This window comes from Echinops telfairi, unplaced genomic scaffold, assembly GCF_000313985.2.
Source record: "Echinops telfairi isolate 266 unplaced genomic scaffold, ASM31398v2 ScPeMD7_3;HRSCAF=10, whole genome shotgun sequence".
Taxonomy (NCBI): domain Eukaryota; kingdom Metazoa; phylum Chordata; class Mammalia; order Afrosoricida; family Tenrecidae; genus Echinops; species Echinops telfairi.
In genome coordinates, this window is record NW_022103899.1 from 40,124,421 (window position 1) to 40,152,026 (window position 27,606).

At 37.6% G+C, this 27,606-nt stretch overlaps 1 protein-coding gene across 1 annotated transcript in view; it reads left to right on the forward strand.

Annotated features, from left to right (window-relative positions):
• Positions 1-27,606, forward strand: part of LOC123522508 (sperm-associated antigen 16 protein-like) — a 480,569-nt gene that overhangs the window by 187,236 nt on the left and 265,727 nt on the right. Inside the window, exon 3 of the mRNA XM_045297377.1 lies at positions 4,209-4,274. Within this exon, the coding sequence (XP_045153312.1) occupies positions 4,239-4,274 (36 nt within the window). The 5' untranslated portion in view covers positions 4,209-4,238. The remainder of the gene's footprint in view (positions 1-4,208; positions 4,275-27,606) is intronic.

The following is a 27,606-nucleotide window of genomic DNA, read 5'->3' on the forward strand; positions in this document are numbered from 1 at the left end:
TGGCACAATAAACTAACTAACTCAGGCACCAACCACAAAAGATGGTGGAGCACCCAAGGACTAGCAACAGTCAGAAGGAATTGCACCAAACAATTGCTCATAGTGATGATGGTACAGATAGAGAAACACATTAGTAGCCTGCAGTCCTAGGGGTAGTGATAGGAGGAGTTTCAGAATTAGAGCGCAGGATCACTGTCAAATCCACAGCTCCACAGGAGGCAGCTGAGTTGGTAATTCACCTGACCCATCTGCCAATCTGCTTTCTGGGTCTTTCTTCTGGCTGACTCTAAACAGAGAGTTTGAGAGCCCAGTTGGCGCCGTCAGTAGAGAATCAAGCCTGGAGCCCGGTAACACCACAAAGGGATGGGAACTAGAGGGTCAAGAAGGCAGCTCAGATGCTGCTAAGACTTTTTCCTGAGGACACCCAGTTGGTAAGTAGATAAGCCAATCTGAATCTCCATGGAGAAATATGAGTGGAGAGCTCCATTGGGAGATCATCAGCTTTAGATGACCTATTCATATCATCTTATGATAGATATGCTAAGCTATTACTGTGGGCTACCCATTGGCCAAACACCTCTCAACTCCTTTCATTCTCAAAGCAAACCTCCATGTTCAATATCATTACAACATTCATGCACAGTGAGGTAAAGCAACAGCGAAGATCTCTCAGCTAGAAGGTGTCGGGGGAGGAATTAAATCCCAGTTGTTTCCAGGCTCAGAAGAAGTGATACAAGTGATTGCAGCACACAGCTCCGCTACCCGAGACAGCTCAATATTAGAGCAGAGGATTCTTAACTCACATGATCATTGTTTGGGGTAAGACTCTTCCCTCTTTTTAATTTCTTCGGCTTCTTTGAAAGAAAACAATTCTGACAAGAATTCATCAAAGAAAAGAATTCCAAATTGCAAGGTCCCAGTTTGGGTATTGCATTTTATTAAGGCTGTTTGCGGATTGCAGTATGAGTAGCCCACATATTCCCGGGACCACGGAAGGAGTACATTCATTCACTTTTATCTTGGGAACAAAGCTGGAGGAAAAGCTTTTTTAACTTTTTTTTTTTTTTTTAACTCATGAAACATTTATCTTCGAGTCAGGTTTTGTTATAGCCGCATAAATGTGTTCCGTCAGCGCTTCCATTATAACTCCATATTTCCAGGGCTTTTCAAAAGTGCCTTAGAGACTCTACTTTGAATTAAAACTTTGCATTCAGAATTTGAATGAGAAAACTACATTTCTCTTACCAATTAATCAAATGGGTTAGAGATACTTAATTTAGAAGAGGACCACATATGAAACTTTTATTTGTATAAAAAATAATTTAAGACAATTTGCTAGTTAAAATATTGTTAATAGCCACACTCACTAAAATATATCGTATCGCATTGGGCTTTTGGTTGTTTTTTTTTTTTTACAATATCAGTTCTCAAGGGAAATTAAGCACAACATTTCTTCGGATAGTATTAAAAAATTAGTAGCGTCTTAGGCTTTATCTCTTATTTTTTTGGCATTATAAGTAATTTACTTCTACTTTGAAGTTCTGGATGGCTTGAAGTCTCAGTGTAATTGGTGTAAAGTTATAGAGGATCAGAACCTGAACCAGAATAACACGGGGAAGGGAATGAGAACTCTGGGAGAAGATCAAATGTTTTAACATATTTTCATGAAATTTAAATTTCTGTGCGGAATGTTTATATTCTCTAAAAAGGGATATATAGCATGGGTTAATTTTGTCAATGTTTATTGGAATGATCACTTACTAAGATTGAATAGGTACATCATGATCTTCCTGTTGCTAACATCAGACTGACAGACAACTCCTCTGCGCCCTTTCATGTAGGGCTTTGGCCAACGAAGTGTCACAGGAATAAACCAGTATTGTACAATTTGTGTGATCCCTCACTATGGTCAGGGGAAATTACAGGTTGACCACTTGAATGGGAGACTCAGAAAAGACGAAGAGAAGCCCTTTGAAGAGTCTGATGTGGGAGATTGCATTACTGGTAGCACCCTGGAAAGCCACGCATACTCAATGTGGTGTGGCCACCCACCATCTTTGAGGGTGGCCCTGCCATCTTTGAGACCCTGTTTTAATGCGGTGTAAAATATTTCCTCACTTGCCAACCCATAATCATGCAAATTCCTCAACACAGTCATCTTCCCTTGCTGCCTGGGCAGCTTTTACATCACCGGAAAGGATTTGAGCTTTTTCTTGCACTGACCAAATCGGTGGCTGTCGGGAGATTCTGACTCACAGAGAGCAGAACTGCCCCAGATGGTATACGATGCTGGGTATCCGATGCTGGACGTCTTCCCGGTAACAGATTGACACATCGTGTTAGGTTTGGGAGGCCGAACACTTTAACCATTGGTTAGCTGCTGAGCACTTTAACCATTGTGCCACCAGGCCTCCATCCACTAGAACAAGGAAGATATCATTACAACTGGATCTACCCTGGGGATGGACGAAAGCCTTTCCAAGTTTGTTTCTCTTCTTCTCTGAATGATTGATAATCACAGGGCGCATGATGATGAACCTCTGTCCCCGTTATCTCATTCTGCACCCTACTCGATCCTTGTTTGGCTTGCTACTCTGGACTTTAGGGTCAATGTCCACTCGTAGCCTGTTCACTGGAGTCGGAGGGCACCATACTGTTTCCTAGGCTCTACTCTCTCTAGAAGAGAGTCGGTTGTTTTGTTCTTGTTCTGTGTAAACTGTTTTGGACTAGGTAAATATAAAGTAGTGAATGAGACAGGCAGAACATTTCTGAGTAAATCTACTCACCTGCTAACTGACTCTACTCAAGCCATCCTGGCCCCTTAGCTGTTCCAGAAACACTCCAGGCAAACTCCTCCCTCGGGAAATGAGCTCGAACTTTCCATCCACACTGGAACACTTCTCCTCCAGTGCTTGACTAACATGATTTACTTCTGTTTTCATTCACACTTTGCCTTTTGAATGAGGCCAAATCAGATCGCTCTACTTGATAATGTGATTTGTTAGCATCCCTATCCCTAAAGTTCAAGATGGCCCCTGGCTTTGACTTCTTTTCAGGAACTTTGCTATCTTCAAACACACTATATGTTTATTTTGATATCTTTCTGTCAACATTATGATGTACAGTCTAAGGGAAGGGTTTTTTTCCCTAGTCATTACTATCCCCTTAGGAACTCAGAATTATAATGCAGTTAAATTAATTACACGTGAATATTTGTTGCTGGAATAAGTTATTGAATATCTGAATTTCAAATCCCATAGGAAAAAAAAACCCAAACAATAGGCTGTAACTAGCCTTTTAAGTTTCATCTAAAGAATTTGGATTATTTTCTTAAGACTGTTAGGCACCCCTTGAACACTGGTGTCAAAATAAAAGATCCCATATGTAGCTCCTTTTTATCATTGATTGTGGGTTCATCTCTCTGGTAATTGTTTAAACTGAGCCTTACAACATTTTCAGGTAATTTTAAATCTGGCTCTTGTTTGGAAAAGATGAACTGAGCAGGTAAATATAAAGTTTCCATAAAACAAATGCTTAATATCTATTAAAATACCACGGTGTATGCTGTATAAAATTTTATACACGTAATGATAATAATGCTGAATTCAGAAATTAAAATGCTGCCCCATAACTAAGAAGAGAAAGAAAGAAATGGGGGTGGGGGCTGGAGAAAGGGTTTCTGCAACCGTGGTGGAAATGTTCCCCTGAATTCAAAAGTCCTCTTCTGCAATGTCTTCCTACCCGGGAAGTCTTGAAGACCATTCCAATTGCAAAATTTAGTACGTGTTTACCAATAGCTCACTGTGTAAAAGCCAGGATGTAAGCACAGATTCCAGTATTTGTGGCACACCCATCCACCCAGTCTTGTCTAACCCTGAGTGGTAGTTTATAATAAAAGCTAGCATCTTCTAGAGTAAAAATTTATTCATTCTATTACTTGAATAAATAATTACATTGAAAAAAAAAAGGAAAATGAGCGGATTCCGGGAACCCAAGAGGCAAGAGAATTTTGGGAATGATGAGGGCAACAAATGTATAGATGTGCTTTACACAATTGATATATGTATTGTGATGAATTGTATGAGCCCCAATAAATTGATTAATAAAAAAAATTATATTGAAGTGCAAATAAATGCAATTATTTTTTCACTTTAATTTTTATATTAAGTGGATTATTTGATTTTACTTCTGTTTTTGTTTTTTCCTAGAGTAAATGTGAGCAGTCGCTTTATGGTCACATGCATTCTATCAATGATGCCACCTTCACTCCAAGGGTGAGTTGGACTCTTGCAATCAATTCATTCAATCCTTCCAGGTACAAATTACATTTTAAGAAACAGAATTTTATAGGAAATGGTAATTTTGAAACCGAGCAGAAGAAAGGATGTAGACAGCATGAGAGTGAAGCGATGGCAGTCAAGTTCGCAGAGCAATGAATAAGTTTAATACATACACACACACACACACACACACACACACACACAGGCACACACTTGCCCACTCACAGACACAATGGGCAGTGGAGGAGTGATGATGAATCTGTTCTTGTGTTCAACACTACTGAAACACATGTTTAAAGCACATTCTTCCATTTAAGCTTCATGAAAGTGTATGGTGGACTTGTAGATTTTAATGTTGAATCCTAAAAAATACCTAATGTGCTCAAAGGAAATCTGGGACCAAAAATCAATGCAGGCAAAAGATAATTTTTTTTTTCAGATCAGAATAGAGCTAGCTTGATTTGACAGCTTTTCAATTCCGTATGAGAAGAATTCAGGTGTATCTTCTTATAAACGGATGATATAAAAAGTGGTTCACCTTTTGAGGATGCTTTCCAGATACAGATATATCAATATATCTGTATCTGTATCATCTGTAGATATATATCAATGATATTTAGATACAAGGATGGTTTCATCAGTAATGAAGGCTGTTAAACATTTCCACTTGCTACCCTAATTGTGATTTCTCTAGAAGCATTCAAAGAGTTACAAAGGATGGATGGGTGAAGTTTGTTACTTTGCACATGAAAGTAACTTGATTAGACAGATGACCTCTTGTCTCTTCAAGCTCTATGACGTAATTATAGCTAATATTTTAAGTTGTCTCTAATTTCTAAATCGAACAAGAATCTTGATTCCAAATTCCTCTTATTTTCTTCAGTTAGAGGGTAAAATGGATATATTGCTAATATCTAACTTCAGAAGGTCTAAAAATTAAAACCCAAACTCACTGCTGTTGGGCGATTCCAACTCATAGTGACCCTATGGAACAGAATTATGCCGATGGATTTCGGAGACTTAAGTCCTTGCGGGTATAGAGAGCCTCAGCTGCATAGCTTGCCCTGCACCTCTGTTAATATCCATCATCCTGGTACCCTTCTTCTTTTCCCAACAGTTATATTGGAATGTAATTCACATACCCTACAATTTATTGGCTCAATCTCATCAAGTAGAGTTGTGCAATTGTCACCCTATCAGATTTAGAACATTTTCTTCATTCTCATACTCATCATTATTGGCTTCCGATTTTACCTCAACCGCCCCTGCCCCACCAAAGAACCATGAATCCAAGTTTCTCTCTCTATAGATTTACCTTTCCCAAAGTAGAAAACATTTAAAAACCAAAATTAACAACAATTACAAAGTAAAACAGGTTAAAAAAAACTAAATAGAAAAGAAAGCTTACAAAATTAAACTAGAACAAATGTAAATGGATCATAAGGGTTATCAAATGATGGGGTGCTAAAGTATAACCGAACCACATCTGCAACAGTGCATTCTGTGTGCGAGCAAGGCTATTCACATCTCTGATCCATGGTCAGAAGGGATTCACCCGGGACTTAATCTATGTGTATTTCTCGTTTACTTTTTTTCCTTTTCTTTTAACTGAAATAGCTTTAAAATGAGTCAAAGAGAGATCAAATGACAAAATAGTGCATTTTTGCCTAACAACCTTTGCCGTAACCCACTTTACAATTCTGTCTGATAACAGGAATATTCACATCCCTCAAATTATATCATAGCAAACAAATGCATGCTGTTTTATATTTCAAATAGTACTATAATGAATAAACATGGGATTAGTCAAATTGAATCTCGAATCAAAAATTAAGGGTGAAATGCACTAATTACTCATGTTTTCCAAGAGCAGCATGATAAATATGAGTTCCAGATGTCCAATGTCAGTATGTTTAACCAGTTTTTGTTAACAAATCTTCTTCATGTTGAAATGGGTATTAGAACACTATTCCAAAACAGCATCTCAAAGCCTCGTTGAAACTTTCCATTATTTTATCTCTTGTACTGCAAATATTTAGTAGCTATTAAGAAACTGGCATTTTATTTTTGGTGACTACTACTCATAGGTGAAAATATGACTACACTTTATCAAGGGTTTTGTAGAATCTGCTTGGTTCCATATGGCTGCTAAGAAATGTCAACAGTTGGCAAACACGAGTGACAACAATACAGAAGACAAAGAATCTCTAAGAGTGCAGCATAGTCATGCAGTTCACATTCGACTAACCCAACAGGAAAGTCATTATAATAAATGTAGCCTACAAATATATATATATATATATATATATATATATAAAAGGGAGAGGTTTGAATTATTTACTATTAGCCTAGCTAATTGTTTGATGCCTTTAGGGATGTGCATTCAAGTTTTATTATTAGTTAAAACTTCATTAATTTATTTAAACACAAGTTTAACAAAATGCTAAAATTTTTATATGCCAGCATAAATCACAAATGATTCAGTGTTATCTAGCTAGCAACCAAGAATTACAAATGTGTAGTATCACACATAGTATGAATGAATCATCCACAAGAAAATCCTACACAGATTGAATCTTATTTCTCACCATATTATAATAGTACATTGCTGATACCTTTTATTTATGACTTGTTTTATGCTGGAAGGAGATGCTTATTTTGAACTTCTTTTAAAATAATGAATAATACAACATTTTAAGAAACTATGAAAACTTTTAATAAAACCACTGTTTAAAGCAAATCCAAATTGAAAACAAAAGAGAGATTATGAAATACTACAAAGTAGGAGAAAAAGAATGTCTCCCTGGTCCCTGTTCCTGAAGTTGACCCACAGTTTGACTGTGGTGGGCAGTCAAGAGGTCTTTCAAAGGCTGTGGCTGCTCTGCTCCTAGAGGGATGGTGGTTGCCTGAGTTTATTTTTGTGTGGACATGCCAACTCTTCTAGGAAGCATGGGGCCCCAGTGGGTATGTTATGGCTGCCTGGTAAAAGCAGGTGCACGCTAAAAGTTTAATCTAGCTTTCCAGTTTCCTTAAGTAAACCCAAAACAACACTTCCACCTCACTGAAATCTGATTGATCTTGTGGAAGTAGATCAACTGGCCTTTCTTTAGAGGCCCCCCTATAGGTAGATTCAAAACTTGAACCTTTTGACTAGTATCCTAGAGTATAAAATATTTTTATAAAACAGGGGTTATGTTAATCTGCTGATCCCATATAAATACATAATAGCAATATCTTCACGAGTGTTTGAACCAGCACCTGGGCACCAAAGCCTATCAAAGTTGACACATAAAATTAAGTATATGAGTCCACACCTTGCCAACTAGGCACTGATACACATCTCATTAAATATTACTTCATTTCCAAATAAAGATATTAATAAAGTCATACTTGACCTAACATCATATAATGATTTTGCATAAAGACAAATGTTCACTAACCCCTTCCCCAGAGAAAGAGAGCCCTCTTTGTCTCAGTAGCTTTAACACCTTGTTGCTGTTATTTTTGAGTACTGTCAAATCAGCTGCAAGTCATACCTGCCCCATGCACAACTGAGCTGAACATTGCCCGATTCTGCACCATTCTCGCAGTTATTGCTCTTGGTACCCATTGTGGCAGACACTGTGTCATTCTATCCAAACTAGGATCTCCTTCATTTGTTTGGGATTACTGCTTTACTCCAGAATCATGCATAGTTTATGGCACATATTTAATATTAAACATTCAGTAAATGGGCAAGGTTTTTGATTCAGCATCGTGTGACTTAGGATATTTGGGTTATAACCGAATACACGACACTCACTAGTTTAACAAGAGGAGTGTACTGTTTTAGTATTCGTGAATTTCAGAAAATGGGACAAATTCTAGCGATGATTTATCAGGTGGCAGATCCAATTTCTTGGAATGTTACCAGTTTTATCTTTCATATATGTTTGATATGTCTTAGGCCACCTTCCTTCTGGATAGCATTTTGAATGAAGCAGTCTATGGACTCATTCTCTCTCTCTCTCTCAAAAAACCCCCAAACAAAACAAAAACGCAACTTTCTCTTTCAGACCAAGCAATAAGTAAAACCCTCCACTTCCATCTTACTTTAGCAATATGCATCAATCACAAGAGGCCAAGATTGCCAGGTGATGATTTCCTGGCTCCTGCCTTGGTGTCCATTTGTCTAATGGGAAAACTGTGCAAAGTGACTGTGATTATGCTGATTAACATATGCTAATAGGATCTCATCCCTGGGGAGACAGTTTAAAATAGAGATCAGATAGAAAGGAAAGTCAATTACAATCAAATAACATTAAAAAATAGTTTATAGCCATTAAAATGATTTGGCCTAATTGTATATGTCAGCAAGCAAAGGTGACTATAAATATGAAATATTATTTAGTGACAAATTCAAACTCTCCAGGAGTATTTATGTGGTTAACCAGTCTCTTATTTGGCCCTCAAGGATCCTCGGCTTCTTGGTTTTGTTTCTCTATGTGTTTCTTTTCTATATTTAATAAAAGATGAGTGATGTGGTCCATAGAATACTATAAAAGTGGCAGTGTATCTTCTAAGATTATTATAGAGGACATTTCCACCTTGATCTTATGGATGATAAATTCTAGAAGTTAACCCGCTATGTCATGAGTTTACTCAAACGTGTTGTCCTTGGCTAGCATGGAGCCTATTCCAATTCACAGTGACCCCACGTGCAACAGAGCCACATACTCCCCAGTCCTGCCCCCTCCCCACCGCCATTGCTATGCACGTCCATTATGGCAACCACTGTGTCAATCTCTCCCAGTGAGGGTCTTTCTCTTTTTCGCTGACCCACCACCCGGTGCTTTCCTCTGTAGAAACTGCTCCCACTGATAACATTTCAAAAGTGCACGAGGCAATGTTTCACCATCCTCCCTAGTGAGGAGTGTTTTGACTGCTCTTTTCCCAAGAAAGGTCTGTGTGTTCTCCTGGCGGTCCAGTCCATGGTGGTATACTTAGTAGGCTTAAGCAATACCATAAGCCAAAGGCAGCTATTATGCTGCTTTCATTCTTATTTATTATCAAGATTCTCCAGAGGATGCCATTGAAAATGCCACAGCTTAGGTCAGACACTGAGAGAAAGACGGGGCATACTATTTCCTTAAAGAATTACACTTAGAGACTCACAGGGGAAGTTTGATGAGGGCCTATAGGGTCACCATGGGTTAGAATTTGCCCATTGGTGGTTGTTTGGCATTTGGGTTTTGGCCAGGCACATTTTTAGCTCCCAGAGTGACATCTTTATTTTTTTAAGAAGATAATTTATAGTCTATTGGCCAAATGAAGCACACTATTTGATTTCTTATCTGTTGCTTTTATGGGTGTTGATTGTGGATCATTCAAAGAGCTGTAGCTAAAGACCCATAATGGAAGGAATGGAAACCTTCTGTCAATAGTCCTGTGATGCCAGTTATGGGATCATCTTGGAGCAGATTCTACAACTCCAATTTACTCATTATATTACTGAAGCCCTAACCAGTATGCTTTACTCTTGAGGAATTTCGGATCCACATATAACAAATGTTAGCAAGAGCTGACAAGTCATAAAACATTCCAATTTTATTTACTTTTTTATAACCATGTATATTGTGATAGTTACATTATCTGTCAACTTGTGAAGGGGTGGGAGTATGACCTGGACATTTATGGTACTTTGGGAGTGGGGTACTAAAGAAACAAATCATAAAGATGGAGAGTGGATGCTTGTTTGATCTCTGCCTCATGGTAGTGTTTCTTCTTTGGCTAGCCAGGGATCAGATATGGCCATGCAGTTTACTGGGTTGTTTTCTGGAAAGAATATGGGAAATTAAAATTTTGATTATTTTATTTGGTTGTTGTGTTTGGTTACTCTGAATGTGATTAATGTATATTTGGAGCTCAGAGGGAAACATTGCCACTTGAGTTTCTCAGAGGCCTGTTTCTTAATAAAAATGGCTGACAGAAAGCCTGGCCCTGGCTTGGTTCAGTCAGAGGCCTAAAACAATATTTCCTATCGATGGAATCATTTGGATTAAGATAAAATAGATAAGGATTGAGCTTGATTGTTGAATGAGTTTAGGATCTGGCTCTACTAGGTTTATGGTGTTTTCTTCTGCCTATTGTTATTGATATAATGATTATTGGGATATAAAAATAGAAAGTTTGTAAGACTACTTTCCTTCAGCCATTAAATTGGAATTTAAATGGGTTAGGATACCCTTCAAAGAAGGCTCTAAGAAGATAAGCCTCACCCTGTGCTTTGGAGTACTCAGGGCATTTGTATTTGTGTTTGAAGAGACTTGTCTAGGGGGCTGTTGTTGACAGACTGATGAAAAAGGGAACTCTGCCTTTGTGAATTTTGAACTTGTGGTTTGTGCCTGATGTTAGAAAAAATTGAAACCATGGAAGGAGCTCTCCACTCTAGGACTTAACTGTTGAAGGTATCCAATAGCAGGCTGAAATGCTGGTTGGTGACCACATGGATCAACCAGTTGAGTGGAAGTGAGAGAAATGCAGCAAAAAAGAAAAAGAAAGAAATGCAGCAATAAAGAGATAGGTTGAGGCTAGCCTATCAATCAGGTCATAGCTGATGACACCTCTATGTGGGCATGGCCTTCTCGGATTCTGAGAACGCCTGTATTCTTCCCTGGGGGGGAGGGTCTCACACACACACACACACACACACACACATCTATGCATGCATGCACACACAAGCACACACACACACCACTAACACACACATTCACACACACATTCACACACACACTTGCTTCAAGACATTCCTGATGGCAGGCTAGACTCCACCCCTTCACAAATGTACAGATTATGCAACTATTACATATATAAATACACATATAAACAACTGTAGCATTAATATAAGAACATAAATAATTGGTGTAAGTGAAAAGCCATCTTTAACATTGAAAAAAATACATATTCCTCAGTGTTGCTTGAAATTAGAGGGATGTATAAGTTAGGTAATTTGAAACAATAACTTTTAAACTGTCCCAAACTAAGAACATCCTATTTGAAAGTATTTCCTGGTTCAAATTTACATGTTGCCAATGACATCATTTTTAAAATATACATACACCTGGGTACCCTTTTAATGTATATGGCTGTTGTTGGGTGCCGTGGAATGGCAACCACAGACTGAAACCTGGCTCAGTCCTGCATCATCCTCACAGCTGTTCTTACATTCAAGCCCTTCTGACAGCCATTGTGTCAGTCCATCCAGTGTAGGGCCTTCCTGTTTTTTTACTGCCCCTTTACTTTGCCAAGCAAGATATCTTCCTCCAAGGACTCGTCTCTCCTGACAACATGTCCACAGTCTGTGAAAGAAATCTGGCCATCCTGTGAGTATTAACAATCCCATTAACACCGCAGCACTGCCCTTCAGATCCAAATCTTCTCGGTTTAGCTGGCATGTTTTAATTGATTTCTAAAATTAAGGTGGAAATTTTCCTCCTAAATAATCCACTCTTGTCATCTAATACATTTTTACAAAAAATAGAATGGTTATGAAAAAGTATGTCATCTTTTTCTTAGTTCCTATCTTTATATGAGATTTCTCTCCAATATCAATCCTCTTTCGAATATTTAAAAGCTTTTATCTTGTGTTTATAAAAATTTACTCCAAATTTTTTCTTCCTGATAGGTTTTGCATTCTAGCTCAGTCATTTTCTGAAAAATTCTCACTGAAGATTCCAAGAATATTCCAAGAATATCCCACTTTGCTGATAAACAGGCTTCCTAGCTAAACTTTTGCATGAGGCTAATACTTGATCTTTCATTGGCCTGAGCAACTTTTGATCAGATTTTCAACTTTCTTGACTTTCCATATCCTGTGACTGTCAAAGTTACTTAATTCACACTTTATTGCTTTTACTTAAAAAGCCAATGGAGTGCTGCCTAACTCTTCTCATAGTTACATTTGTTTCCGTCTTTTGGACCCTGGTTTGCCATTCACAAGGTACATAATTCTGTGCAAATCACTCAGCTACCCTGTAAAATATATGTTATAAAGACAATGAATATTTGATAATACATGTCATGTGTTTAACATAATACCTGGCCACTATAAAATACCATTATTAATACTCTTCCTACTATTATTTCAATTATTTGTATTCCTACTATTACTGTTATTGTTAGTAGTAGTAGTAGTAGTGGAACTGATAATCTATTTCTTTCTAGATTTTTATGTTTATACATAAGCAGTAACTGATAGCTATATATGCAAATAAAAATCTTTCTGTAGTTAGTTACATCCCATTACATAATTTTCTTTAATTCAATATAAATATTGTAAAACTAATACTACTATATATATATATATCTCTATCTATCTATATATATATGTAATGCCAGAATAAAGATACAAAATAATATTCTAATGTTATTCTAAGCAATACACTATGGAACTATGCTAAACTTGATTTAAAACACATCATTAGGAGTATTTTGTTTCTGTCATATCAAATATAGCATTTAATATTAGGCAGTCCAGAATTTTAATTTGATTTGCCATATGTTACCTACTTTTCCAGTGTGTGGATATGACTGTATTAATGCACATCTTTTCTTTAAATTAAGGATGAACAAATACCTGCAATTTCTATCCTTCTACCATTTTAGCAAAATATGTAGGTTCTCTGAAAGTCTTACTTTTTGTTTTCTTTTCTTTTTTCTTTTTTTTTTTGTATAAGAAAGAGTTTATAGGCAAGAGCAATTGAATATTGAGAAAACATCCCAGCCCGGTCCAGGTCAAGTTCATAAGTCTGATATTAGCCCATATACCAATCTATAAGGTCCTCTTCAGACTCGTGAAAAACATGCAACGATGCCAAATGCAGGAGGATCACAGGTTAGTGGGTGGAAAGTCTTGTGGATCCAGTGGTGGTGTAAGCATCTCAGGGATGGCAAGGGTCTCCTTGTGGCTTCTCCAGCTCCAAGGCTCTGGCTGCCATCAGCCTGTCTCCATCTGGTTTGTCAACAAGACTGTTTCACAGGGACTGAGCCTGTGTCCCACCTCCAAAGAGCTCTTTAACTCCTTAGCGCCTCTAAATGAGGTCATCAAGCTATCACCTGATTGACAAGCTAAACTCCACCCCTGCATTCATAAGTCTCAAATGGACAACAGATTATGAATTTATGTATCTAACACATCTATGCAGAAGGATAAAAGCTGGCACATTGACCTCAGTAAGGGCACAGATATGTCCTTATTTTTTAAATACTACTACAATAGCACTGTTTAAGGTCTAGTTGATTTTACCTGTTATAATGGACATAGTTTGTGAGAATAGAGATTTTATTTTATTCATTTCTTTATTTTCAATCCTCATCAAAGTTATTGTGCAATACTAGGTTCCAAATGCATATATTTTTTAAAACATAAACTAGGTTTGCTTTTATTTTGTTTTGTTTTGTTTTTCTATACAAGTACAGTATTTTACTCTCCTTAATTGTTTTTCTTTGTGTTTATTGCCTTGGTCCCACGTTTGGCAATACGTGACTTCAGTTTGCTGTACTTTTTGTTTTCTATCCATGCTCAAATAAGAAGTTACTTAGTACAACAGGCCATTTTATATGAAAAATATAAATAACAATGAGGTCATTCAGCCATTGAGCCTCTGAAGGACAAATGATGTCAGGCAGTACTTATACACACACACACATTTAAATTTTGTTTACTTCTTCAGCAATCCAACTTGATGTCAGCTACCATTTATCAGCACCAATAATATTGATATTTGATGTCAGTTCTTATTCATTACTGCACATACATGAGGCGTAAGTCAAACTTTTAGATGTGCGGAAACTAAAGCAGGTTCAGTCTATTTAGGGAAAATGGAAATCAAAACAGAATAGGATATTAAGGGAAATGTAACATACCATTTTTATTTCATATAATATTTGAATTATATCACTATGCCTACATATATGTAAAGTGAACTTTCTATCTTTAAACTCACCACATAAGACAATATTTTAAACTATATTTTATGAAATAGACTCCTCCCCTAACACTTCACAAAGAAAATAATTTCTTATAGAAAGCAGAACCCCTAACAGCAGTGACAGAAAGAGAAGAACGACAGTTTTTATGAGCAGTTGAGGCTCTATCACTAGGCAGATATTGTTAACATTTTTAGTTATTTACAGACTTAAATTGCTGAAAACAAAGCAAGGTAGAAAAAAAGAAAGGTGAGCTCTATCAATTTAGCACGTTAAAAATAGTTGTTCTAATTTATTACTGAATATCTCATCCTGCAAACTTGGTTTTATTTTATTTTTGTTCTTGTGAAATAAATCCTGAAATCAGATAGGTTGTTTCATGTATTTGTAACTTTACTTGCTGATTCTATGGAAATTGAAAGGAACACGATGAGGTCACATTTCTTGACACCCTGTCTTTGAGATGTTAAATGAATCATTAATGGTTCCAAGTAAAGATAATCACCTTGATGACTAAGATGTTCCAAACCCAAGCCATGGTAACTGTCTATGGCTCCTTTGCATGAGAAAACTGGACAGTAGAAAAAGGAAGCCTGAAGAATAATTGCTGCATTTATACTACAGTGTTGCCCAAAGAAGATCGAATAAACCATTAACAGCCAGAAAAATGAACCAATCTGCCTTGTAGGAAGTACAACCAAATGTGCCTTAGGTGCAAACATGGTGAGACATAATCTCAGTTATTGTTGACATCTTATCAGAAGGGGACAGTCCCTGGGGAAGAATGTGATGCTTCAGAAAAGAGTAGCAAAAAATAGGAAGATCCTAAATTAAATGTAGTGACACAGTGGCTATAATGCATTCAAATATATCTATCACTGGTGAGGATGGCCCAGGTCTAAGCCACATTGTGTCTATTATACCTCGAGCCACTAGGAGTTGAACCCAACTCCACAGACACTACCAACAGTAACAGCACTCTTGAATGTAAGATGTTTTAGGTCACTTTAGAATAAGCCCACAGCATGATCTGGGGCTTCTAAAATGTTTATTTATACAAAAATGCCCTTCCTGTGAGATGTGTAATCGAGTACTTTGGGTGAGTAATACCTTCATTTTTTTTCCTTGCCCCCAAGTTCTTGACACAGAATCTAATCAATACGTATTAAGAAATGTCAGAAAGTCACTTCTGTAAGAACTGAAGAGGCATTTAGACAGACACAGGTGCAACGATGGTCTCTATGGCATATCAGATTAGCGAACATAAAATATTATTTTTAATGTATTATATTTTAGAGAGCCCCGATGACTGTTTTGGTTATATGGCTCCCTAAAATAGTTCATGTATTTATTGCTCTTATAAAAATTAATTTCAATGCTGAGAATATTTAGCCATTGAACTTGAGATCTTGCAGAGCACTGAAGTCTCATTAAAACAAATTTTACAACACAAAGATGTTCTAAATTACATGAATGTGGACAAATACCTAAATTGATACATTTCTTTTTGGCTATGATGAATTGATTCATTCTAAATTTGCATGTGGTTTAAAACTTGTGAAAACATACATGTATGATTAAACAGCATGAATTCTTTAAAGAGCATGTCTTACACATTATGATAATGTTTAGCATATCAGCTCTTGTATGATATATAACTAAAGAAAATATATTTATACTGCATATACAGTATATACTTATACTTCAGTATTCAAGTATAAGACAACCAGAATATCAGCCAAGGCACCTAATCTTACCACAAAAAGTGCATTAGTGCCGATGAAGCACACAACTATCCTCTAGTTCTTTGGTGTTTCCTTCCCCCTACTAGCATGACCTCAATTCTACCTTACAAATTGGATTAGACCAGAACATGCACACTGCTACAGATAAGACCCTGCAACACAGGGCATCCAGGATAAACCCTTCAGGGCCAACAAGGAGAGTAGGGTGGGGGAAGAAAAGAGGAACCGAACACAAGGATCAATCTAGAACCCCTCCCAGGGGGATGAATAACAGAAAAGTGGGTGAGGGGCAACAGAGGATGATGTCAGATATGGAAAAAATAATCTATAACTTATCAAAGGGTTCATGAGGGAGGATGGGTGGGAGAGGGGAGAGGGAAGAGGAAGAAATGGGGAGTGGATATCAGAGGCTTAGTAGGAAGAGAATTCTTTGAAAATGATGATGGCGGCATATGTGCAAATGTGCTTGACACACTGGAGGAATATGTGGATTGTGATAAGGAATGTAAGAGCCCCAATAAAAGAATTTTTTAAAATGTGCTGAAAAACTTGGCTTATACACGAGTATATATGGTACATTAAATTAAGCAAAAAGATAGTTACATGAAAATGTGATAATCAAATCTAATATAATTTTCCCTCACTTCTCTATTGCTTTATCTACTAGTCATCATCTAGCGGCTAGCATGTTACTGTGGTGCTGGAAGCTATATAATAGGATTCAGTGCACTTCCAGGCTACAACCATAAAAGGGAGATGCAAAAAGGGGGTTACTTCTGAATAAGTAGCCACCGACAACAACTCGGAAGAGAAGCAGAGCATTGTCTGATGCAATGCTGGAAGATGAGCCGCTGAGTTTGGAAGGTTAGCCAAAAACAATTGGGAAGAGCAGGCTCCTCCAAGTCAGTCAAATTTGATGACCCAAAAGGAGCCAAGCTTTCAGGATCTTCATTTGATGATGAAGCAGGACTCAAAATGAGAAGCAGCACCCACAACATCCGCTAATAGCTGCAATGTGGAATGCACACAGGATGAATCCAGGAAAATTGGAAGTCCCCCCAAAAATAAAATGACACGCATAAAGATTGATATCTTAGGCACTATGCTCTGGTGGCATAGAGGTTACACTTTGAGCTGCTAACTGCCAGCTCAGCATTTCAAAACTACTAGCTACGTTATAGAAGAAAGATGAGGCTTTCTGCTCTCGTGACTGTCCCAGTCTCAGAAACCCACTGGGTTGTTATGAATGGAATCAGGTCCATGGCAGCAGTGAGTTTGAATTTGAGGGGTCTAGGTGCAATAGTGTTGGCCATTTTGAGTCATAGAATCATATGATTTATTATTTCAGGAATGGTATCCAGAGGAATGGCATCCCATTCTTCCTCAAAAAGAACACGTCAAGAACTATCTGAGTGGGGAGGGAGGAGAAAAAATGGAGCCGATATTAAGGGCTCAAGTAGAAGGCAAAAGTTTTGAAAATGATGGTGGCAACAATTGTACATATGTGCTTGACACAATGGATGTATGTATGGATTGTGATAAGAATTGTACAAGCCCCCAGTAAAATAATTTTAATTAATTAGTTAATTAAAGGGGGGAAAAGCAAGGATGCTTAAGATATGCAAGCAAGATTAATTAACTGATTAAGATTAGTTAATAATGTGAAAGTTGGAAGGATCAATAATTGAAAATTATGGGCCTGTTGATAGACACAGACTGGAGATTATGGAATAGGATTTTTCAGATCTAATGACAACTTCATTGCAAATACCTGTTTTTCAACAAGAGAAATGGCTGCTCTGCAGGTGGATTTTCTGTGATGATATTCGAGGAAGGAAATTGACTACATCTGTGGGAGAGATGATGGAATTCAATATCCTCAGCCAAAACAAGGTCAGGTGCCATCTGCGGAATAGACAATCAATTGCCCTTATTTAAGATCAGCTTGAAAATGAAATCCAAAAGAGCCAAAATACAGCTTTGAGTATATCCCCTGAGGATCTATACAACATGTCAAGAATAGATTTGGTGTGTGGAACAGTAATGACAGAAGACGAATTGTAGGATGATATCAAGAATATTCATATATGAAGAAAGCAAAAGGTCATTAAAAAGGCATGAAAGAAAGAAAATGGCAAAGTGGGTGTCACAATATTCTAAAATTTGCTCTGAATATAGATTAGCAAGTTAATGGAAGACATGATGAAGTGAAAGAGCTGAAAAGAAAATTTGAAAGGGAAGCTCCAGAAATGAAAGTATTACAGTGAAATATGCAAAGAACAGAAGTTAAAAGCCTGAAAGCAAAACAATGTCACTATTTCCCAAGATGATAGGACTAAAGGAAAATTAAAACCTCAAGTTGAATATATTGACAGATGGCTCTGGTCTCATAACAAGGTGGGCTTATACATGGATCAAGAGGTAATTGTGCTCGCAGAACAAGGGCATACTGCATGGTTTGCAGTCAGGAAAGGTCTGTGTCAAGGTTGCATCCAATCACCATACTTATTCAATCTGTCCCCTGAGCAAAGAATCAGAGAAGCTTGGTTATATGGAGAAGAATTTGGTATCAGGATTTGAGAAAGGCTTATTAACAATCCTTGGTATGCAGATGACACAGCTTGCTGAAAATGAGCACTTGAAGCACTTGCTGATGAAGATCCAGGAATGCAGCCTTCAGTATGGTAAAGAACTCAATGTAAAGAAAACTAAAACCCTTACAACTAAACTGATAGATAACATTGTCATAAATGGAGAAAAGTTTAAGTTTTCAATGCTTTCATCCTATTTGAATCCACAATCAATGCTCATGGAAGTAGAAGTCAAGAGATCGAATGAAATAGGACTGGGTAAATCGTCTGCATAAGAGCTCTTCTTAGAAGTGTTAAAGAACAAGGGTGGTACTCTGAGGACTAAGATGTGCCTGATCCAAAACATGATATTTTCAATCCCTTCACATAGGTATACGAAATCTGGATCTTGAACAAGGAAGACTGAGCAGAATGAATGCATTTGGATTACTATGCTGGTGGCTATAACAAGTCTCAAACATAAAAAGTAAATAGAGGAAGCACAGTGCTGGGCAGTATTTCATTCTATTGTGCATAGGCTCATGTGGGGATGTAACAGATTCAATAGCACCTAGCAACAATAACACTGCCATCCACACAATCATTCGCATAACTTTTGCTCTGTTTGAGCCAATCTTTCCAGCCACTGTGTCATTCCCTCTCATTGCCAGTCTACCCCTCTTTTTGTTGATCCTCTACTTTAACAAGCATGGTCTTTGTTTGATTGTTTGTGTGTTTGTTCTCAAGAGACTTATTCTTCATGATGATATATCCCAACTATCTGAGGTGAAATCATAGCATCTTTACTTCTAGGAGGGTTCTGGCTATACTTCTCCCAAAGCATATTTATTAATTATTTTAGCACTCCATGGTACATTTAATATTCTTCCACAACAGCATCATTCAAAGGCATCAATTCTTCTGCAGCACTGTGTCAGTTCCTCTCGTCCAGATCCTTCCTCTTTTGTTCCAATCATATTCTCATAATATTGCTCCCCACTACACCCTCCTTTATAGTGCTATCAAAGTTACCTCTTACAAGCACATGGCTGATGGGTATGTAGCCAGCAGTTTTAGCTATAGAAGCAGACATTCCTATTTGCTCTATCTCTTCCCGCCATGGCATCCAGCCTCTCATACCTTCCCCCAATAGTAGTTGAGCATACAGGGGCTTTATCCCCCGAGCCTGGATTCAAAATGTTTGCCATAAGCCTGAGTTTTTGGCTTGGCTTCAATAATATTGTCATTAATTTTTCCTTGACAGCTGCCAATGTATAGAAAATAACCAAGTTGCCCCTGTGGCTCCTTTGACTTTAATACATAAAACAAAAGGGGGAATTGTGGGATACAGAAAGATTTCTCCCCAGGTTGTCTGCCCCAAATAGATGCCAACCTTAAGACGCTGCTAGCTACACATGGTAAACAACTGTACACTTGGAGGTCAACGCAAACTGCTTAGAGGTTATGCTCCCTGAGGTTTTCAGCCATCTAGAGCAATCAGACTATATAGTCTGTCCCACCCTAAGTAGGGCCCACTCCCTTCTGATAAGGATAGTAATTGTCTCCCTGAAGGAGAGCCGAGAGAAGGGCGAGCCCACTCAAGGATGACCAAGGTTAGGCTGCCATCTTGAGTGAAGGGTCCGCCCATCTTGTCACATGTGTAACCCTAATTGCTTCCCTTCCTATTACTTGTACACACCTAGCTCATCCCCTTCCTGTGATGCATATGCCTATTGTACAGCCCCTTCCTGTGACTTATGTGGTTACCTGTAATCATGCCCCTAAATATATATAGGCCTCTGTCAGAAATAACAAGAGATGCTCTCTCCTCCCTCCCTGTCCTCCCATACCTCCCTGAAGGGCTAGGTGAGCATGCTATTATGAAATGTGTCTGACTCCTTCATTCTACTCTCTCCTATCTTCTATGACTTTACTATAATCTTTATATATTATAACCATACTGTTGAGCCTATGATCCCATGATAGTTGTTAGGGGTTGGTCTCCCTTGGCACCCCTCCACTTTACCAAGCACGGTATCCTTCTCCAGGGACTGGTCTCTGTTGATAATATGTCCAACATACCTGAGAAGAAGTTTGGCCATCCTTGCCTCTAAGAAGCATGATGGCCATACTTCTTTCAAGACAAATTTGTTTCTTCTTTTGGCAATCTATGGCACTTTTAATATTCTTCTATAGTTCAAATGCATGGATTTTTCTTGGCTCTTCTTTATTCAATGCCCAACATTCACATGCGTATGTGGTGATCAAAAATACCATGGCAGGTGCATCTTAGGCCTCAAAGTAACATCCTTGCCTTTCAACACTTTAAAAAAGAGGTCTCAGGCAATAGATTTATATAATGCAATGCATCATTTTATCTATTGCCTGCTGCTTCCATGAACATTGATTGTGGATCCAAGCAAGGCAAAAATTATCTAAAAACTCAACCTTTTCTCTGCTTAACATGATGCGACCTATTAACCCATTTGTGAGGGTTTGTGTTTTCTTTACATTGAGTTGTAAACCCATACTGGGGCCGTAATGCTCTACACTTTCAACAAACAAGGCTGTCATTGACATGATACAGGCCGTTAATAAGCCTTCCTCCCATCCTGATGTGAGTTCTTCTTCATATAATGCAGCTTCTCTGATTGTTTGCTCAGATATAATCGATATTGAAGGCATTAGTCTTTGATCTTCATCACTTAATGCTTCAAGTCCTCCTACTCTTAGCCAGTAAAGTTGTGCCATCTGAATTTTGTAAATTGTTAATGAAATGAGACTTCCTCCGATCTTGGTACCATGTTCTTCTACATATATATTCCAGCTTTGCCAATTATTTGCTCATCATACAGATTGAATACATTTGGAGAAAGTATACAATCCTAATGCACACCTGTTATAATTTTAAAATATGTAAAATAGGATTTCTTCAGAATATTCCATTGTTGTAATTTCATATTTTCAAATAAATATAATTGTTTCACTAGTGAAAAAATCTGATTTCTAGAATAATTAGTAGCAGCAAACACAGCCTATAAAATCAATAATCCTTTAATAGTTCATAAAGTTAGTTTAATATAATTAGTTCTACCTTCTAATCCAGTTTTATTAATCAAATGATAGTGTTCAGTATATTTTATCCAATTGCTTCAATATAGCAACAGCTAACCATGCCCTTTGCTCATAGACATGTACCTTCCTATAAGCATTATGGTGACACAATCCTATCCATAAATTAACTTCTGTATGCTCACAGTAGAACTACTTTGAATTTATGCACCTGTACTTACATACATATTAAGAGAATATAAATTTGTTACAGCTTATTTTAGCAATTTATTGGCCTGAACACCATATTAATCAAAAGTAATTGACCACTTGAAGGGAAAATTTTGCCAACAAAAGTAACACCTTAGGTTACTATAACAATAAAACATCTACCAGAATTCATGCGGGTTTAAATGTAATGTCTTCTGCCATGATCACAGAGAAAATTGGTAGTATTATTAAGTACAATAATTAACATTCTGCTGATTAGTTTTCTATTTCCATGAGGTGTTGAAAAGGTGTGAAAAAGCTGCATCTAATGACCTAGGTAGTATTTTGAGACCACTCCAATGATAAATTGTACCATGTGCATGGCATTCAGTCTATAGATATTTGTAGTACTGGATAAGGCACCTACAAAATCATATATTTTTCCAACTTGGAAAAAACACCCATATTTAATTGGATATTTTGAAGTTTACACCTACGTTAACAGCTGATGTGGACATGCAGGATTCCAAGCCCTTCTCTGCCCTCTAGTCATGGCAGCGGCAGAGTTGTGTTTCTGTAATTGTGTTTGCCTGTACTCCCGCGTTCATTACTCAGGGAATATAGACGAGGGCTGACTCCTTCTTCTGATAAAGGACAACAGATTAATGATTTTAAGTGCCTGCATCATTAGAATTGTCATCTGTGGTGTACTATTTCAAGTACAGTGCCAACTGTGGCTAGCTTTCACTCTTCAGGGGGTCTGGTGATCCTCAGTTCTTTATGTAAATTTATGCAAAAACCGCTCCAGCACTATCACATGCTGTTCATTTCAAACCCCAGAAGAAAAGTTCTACTTTTTAATTTGTTAAATTCAAAGAGCAGAATGGGAGTGTTCTCAGATACAGGTTAGCAGACCGAAAAACTTTTATCTGTCCGGGAATGGAAACAGTTGGAGAACAGAGCATGCGTACAGTTTCAGGTGCGTTAAATGAAACACTCGTCTACATTTTTTGTTAACTATCTACAAATGACTATTTCTCTAAAATTACAAGAAATATATTTCATTTATCTTCTGAAACGTAAGACACAAGTTATCCAAAATGATTTCATCGCTCAGAAAGGCTTAGAAGTATATTTTAGTCATTTTCTATATGGGATTTCACACCTTCTCTATCCCTCTCACTATACTCAGTCACCTTGCATCGTTCTATTCTACAAGGGGTGTTTATCTGGAAAATATTTAATGAATGATAATCATTTATCATAGTCCTTAAGTGAAAAAAACTATCCTTCTGGCAAGATTCCCTTTATGTATATACTTTAACAATCCGCTTGGACACGAACAAAGCCACACTTCTAACTGCTTTTGGCGAACTGATTTTATTTTTTATTTTTTTTCCAATAAAGGTATTCTTAGATATTGAAAAAAAGAAAAAGGGAAAAACAATCCTTCATCATCTTTTTATTGCATGTACAAATATCTTAGGTCAACTCATAACAACAAGTAGTCGGGCAACAAAAGCAGAGGAAATGCTTAGCAGTTGAGAAACTGGTATTTAGAAGTTGAAGAAATGACGTGGAGCTGCAGCAGACCTCCCCCAGCTGCAGGAGGGAGAAGACTCCCACTCCACACCAGCCCAAGCCTGAAGGTCGCAGGGCAGTGGGCAGACACGCTTCCACCATCTAACTTCCCCTAGCCTGCTCTGACACCAACCATTCCCCCAAGACAATCAACTTCTTGTCTAGGTTTGAAACCCCATTGTAATATCTACATATAACACAGACAATATTCATGATTATGGGAATTAATTAGGTAAGTTAACAGGTTTCTTCAAGTCAGGATCAACAAACATTCAGGATACAGTCTTTTATCTGCAACAGTGCCTCTTCTCTGCCAACAGCCACGTCCCTCTCTAGTGCTCAGTCCCCAACCACCTGATCCCTTGGTCTGTGTCCTCTTCTGTGGGCTCAGGAAGCCCTTCTGTCTGCCTCATGATCAGAATGCTGCTCCTCTGCTTTGCTCCAGGTTTCAGCCCGGGTCTGAGGCTCTATCTTGCGGTCTCAGCATGGCATGATCATTTTAGGCAGGGATCGTGCACAGGTTCCACTCATGTTTCTTCTTCTTTGATGGTCACTGGATTCTCTGTTCTTGTTCCTGAGCTAACTCTCTAGTACGCAGAGGAGGGTCCAAACTGACCAATCCCCTCTATGAGTGTTTCACACACCCTATTTGTATGATCCCACCTAATTATTGGGTGGGAACTTGAGAGAAATAAGGAGCCCTGGAAGTGTAGTGAGTTTAGAGTTGGGCTTTTTACAAGGTTGGCAGTTTGTAACCATCGGCCACTTTATGGGAGAAACATGGGGGTCTTCTGTTTCCATAAAGATTTTAGAGCCTCAAAAACCCACCCACAGAGGCAGTTCTACCCTGTTCCATACAGTCTCTATGCGTCAGAACTAACAGGTCAATGGCTGTGAAGCTATTTGTTTTATTTTTTTATAGAGAAATGAATAAAAGAGCCAGAAGTACATATTTTCTACTCACCTCAGAAATATGTGCATATCTTTTAATTAATAAGTAGCATTACCCATCATCATGGGTGTTTCAGGAAGTAAAATTAAAGACATTTCATCTCAAGTAAATAAAACCAAACTCACTGCCATTGAGTTGATGCCAACTCAAAGTGACCCTGTAGGATAGGGTAGAGCTGTCCATGTGGATTTCCAGGACTGTAATGTTTCATGGGAGTAGTAAGTCCCATCTTTCTCCCTACAGTAAATGAGTATAGTATAATTGTTTTATTTAATGATGGCTGGTTAGCAGAAAAATAAGGTGTTAGGTAGACTAGAACTCCCTCAAATTATAATCATTTCAAGAAAATGCTTTGTGTTTATGTAAGTGTGAATTATACAGTTGGATGGCTACATTTATTTTAAATAGCTGTCCTGTTATAGTTACTTAAAGAATGGGTAGGAGAGTTATTGACAAGCTTTAGCTCACCATTATATTTTGCAGTTTAATAGGAAAATTGACAGGAAAAAGTATAACATTCTGAAGTCTGGTCGGGCTTTTCATTGTTTGGCTATGTTCATCCATAAGATGCACCACTCTTCTTCCCGCCAACACCTCCTAATTCCAGTCAACTTCTAGTTTCCAGGTCAAATAATACTATACATCAGCATTAAATCATTGGAGCTCAAAATTAAGACCTTCCATATGGTTTACATATTTTCCTTTATGTACCTGACAGATAGTCTAGAATTTTGACTCAATTAGACTGAGTTTCAAAACACAGCTATCACTTGGATGTTTATGGATTTTGATAAGGTGCTTAAACTCTTTCAGCCTCATCTATCCCTGTATAAATGGGCACATTACTATACAGTTCCTGAACTTATCAAATTAGTCATAAAGAGTGCTGGATTTTTATAACTATTCTTGCATGTTGTTATGGTCCCTGTGAACTATATGGGAGGTGCAGGTTGTGCTTGAATGTGAACCATCCTGTTAGCAACTAAAACACCTCTAGTGATGCCAAGGTGAAAATTACAGCCAAGAAAGCCTCCTGCCACATGTAGAGTTGTCATGAGCAGATAGACGTGTACAGCGATCACAGGGCATCCATTCACTTGGCAGTGGAAATAAAGCAGTGCTCGATCTGTGCGTAATTGAGTCCTTCCCAGTGAATAACGACGCTGGAGCTCCAATGTACTGAAGGCTCCTAAACCTTGAAAGTTTGCATGGAGCTAATCAGACAGGAAATAGTCCAACACTTTTCGTCTGAGCACTTTTTTCCTATTCCCTCTAATCATCTCAGGTGATTTTTCCCCAGTCCTCTTGTAGGGTCATTGCATTGCTCTTCTATCCCTGGCCATTGTAATTTGCCCCAAATGATTGGTGTGGGTCATGCCAAAAACGTTCATGGAACTCTAATGTAGGGATTGTTTACTTTTGCCATTCCACTGTGTCTGCATTGAGCCATCTCAGAAGCAGGAACAAGGGGTGTCTTAACCAAAAAGAGAAGAAGTTCACAAACGGTTATTGCAAGGAGAAGCGTAGTTCTGCTCCATGTCACTCCATTGTGGCCTGAAAGATGATTTTTTATTATTATAAAAAGGGGGGGTGTTATATATTTCAGAAAATATATAATTACAATGATAGAATAGTTTGTTTTCTTTAAATGTTCTTATATAACAGATTGTTTTGACAATATGGTTAAATATTTTTTAATGATTTATATACTTAAATGCCGGAGAGAAGAATTATAGTCCTGGACGGGTCATAATCTTCATGTAAATGTGTAGGCAAATTTATAACTTCTCTAACTTCTTAAGTTTTCTTTCTTTTTTTAATCTATTCGATATGTTGATCTGGACAACTTTTCTTTTCTCTTTCAGAAATAGGTTGATAACCACTAACATTTTTGTTAGAAATTGGTGGGGGGGGGAGCTATAAACTATGAAGGTACCCTTCTGAAGCCTTTTTCAGGAAACAAGAATTTGATCTTTCTGAAATTTGAAATATGCTTTATTATTCAGTACTTGCTAGCTAACCAAAGACAGAACTGAAATCCTGACTTTGGCAGACACAGTGATGCCAATCTGAAATAATTTAGCACCACTCTATTTTCAGATATTGAGCACTGAGCATCAGTTTTTACTTTGTAGCTCATAGCTTTTTTGTTTCATATCCTATTGCCCTACTTTGACATTACAGGATGTTGCTATGTAGCTATATCTTAAAAGACTGCTGCAACATGACAAGAAAGAAAACACTGAAGGCCTACATGACTGAGATCTCACATGTGACTATCTGCAATGATGCCAATAATGACACTGAGATGAACCAAGCTCACATGAGAGTCAGAAAGTGTATCTTTTGTGCTTTTAGAAGAGGCACACTGCCAAAGGCAGAATGCATTAATTTCATATGCCAAGTTAGGGATTTCCATTTCTCCTTGAATAAAATGCTAGTTTTGAAAATTGTCCTTAGAGTAGGAAAAAACCCTCCATAATTAATGACTTCTTACTCATTTCTTTAGCTATGGAAATTCACTAATTTTGCACCATATTTAGTAGGCAGGGAAGACAGGCCAATATACTCTCTACTCAAACAGACCTGTTATTTCCATTTATTAAGCATCAGTAAAAAAAAAAGGCATTATCCTAGGCATTGTTAAAGATTCAAACAAATACTTGCTCCCTTTCTATGATGAGATAAAATATAGTTAAATGGTCAACATCTATACACAAAATAGATAATGAGCTACCTATATATTAATTAATGGAACATAGGCACCACAGATGGCTAATAAAAATGAGTGGAAATATCTAGTAAAATTCTGGAGAGAGTTCAATGACAATGACAAGAGGCTTTGCTTTGCTTATCTGACTATGGAAATAATGTCACTTACTCAAATATTTGCTAAGTGTCTGTAACTGAATATAAATGTCCTTTATCTAACGGCCCAATGTGATTGCCATTAGTTAAATGTGGATATTTTCATTTTAATTAATTACTCTTAATTAATTACCATGCGCTACAATGAAAAGTCACTGCTTCAGTCACAGTATTAGTATTTCAAGTGCTCCATTATGAAAGACGGAGGGTAGTGTATGTGTACGAGAGGTGTGCAGAAAGAATAAAGTCCAGCTATGCCGGACTCTTTACATTTAGTCCTTCTGACACAGGACCTTCGACCTCACTGTGCCCTCTTCCGATATCTAAGACATATTTTGTTCTCACACATTCTTTAGGTCTTAATTTAAAGGATATAATCCTAT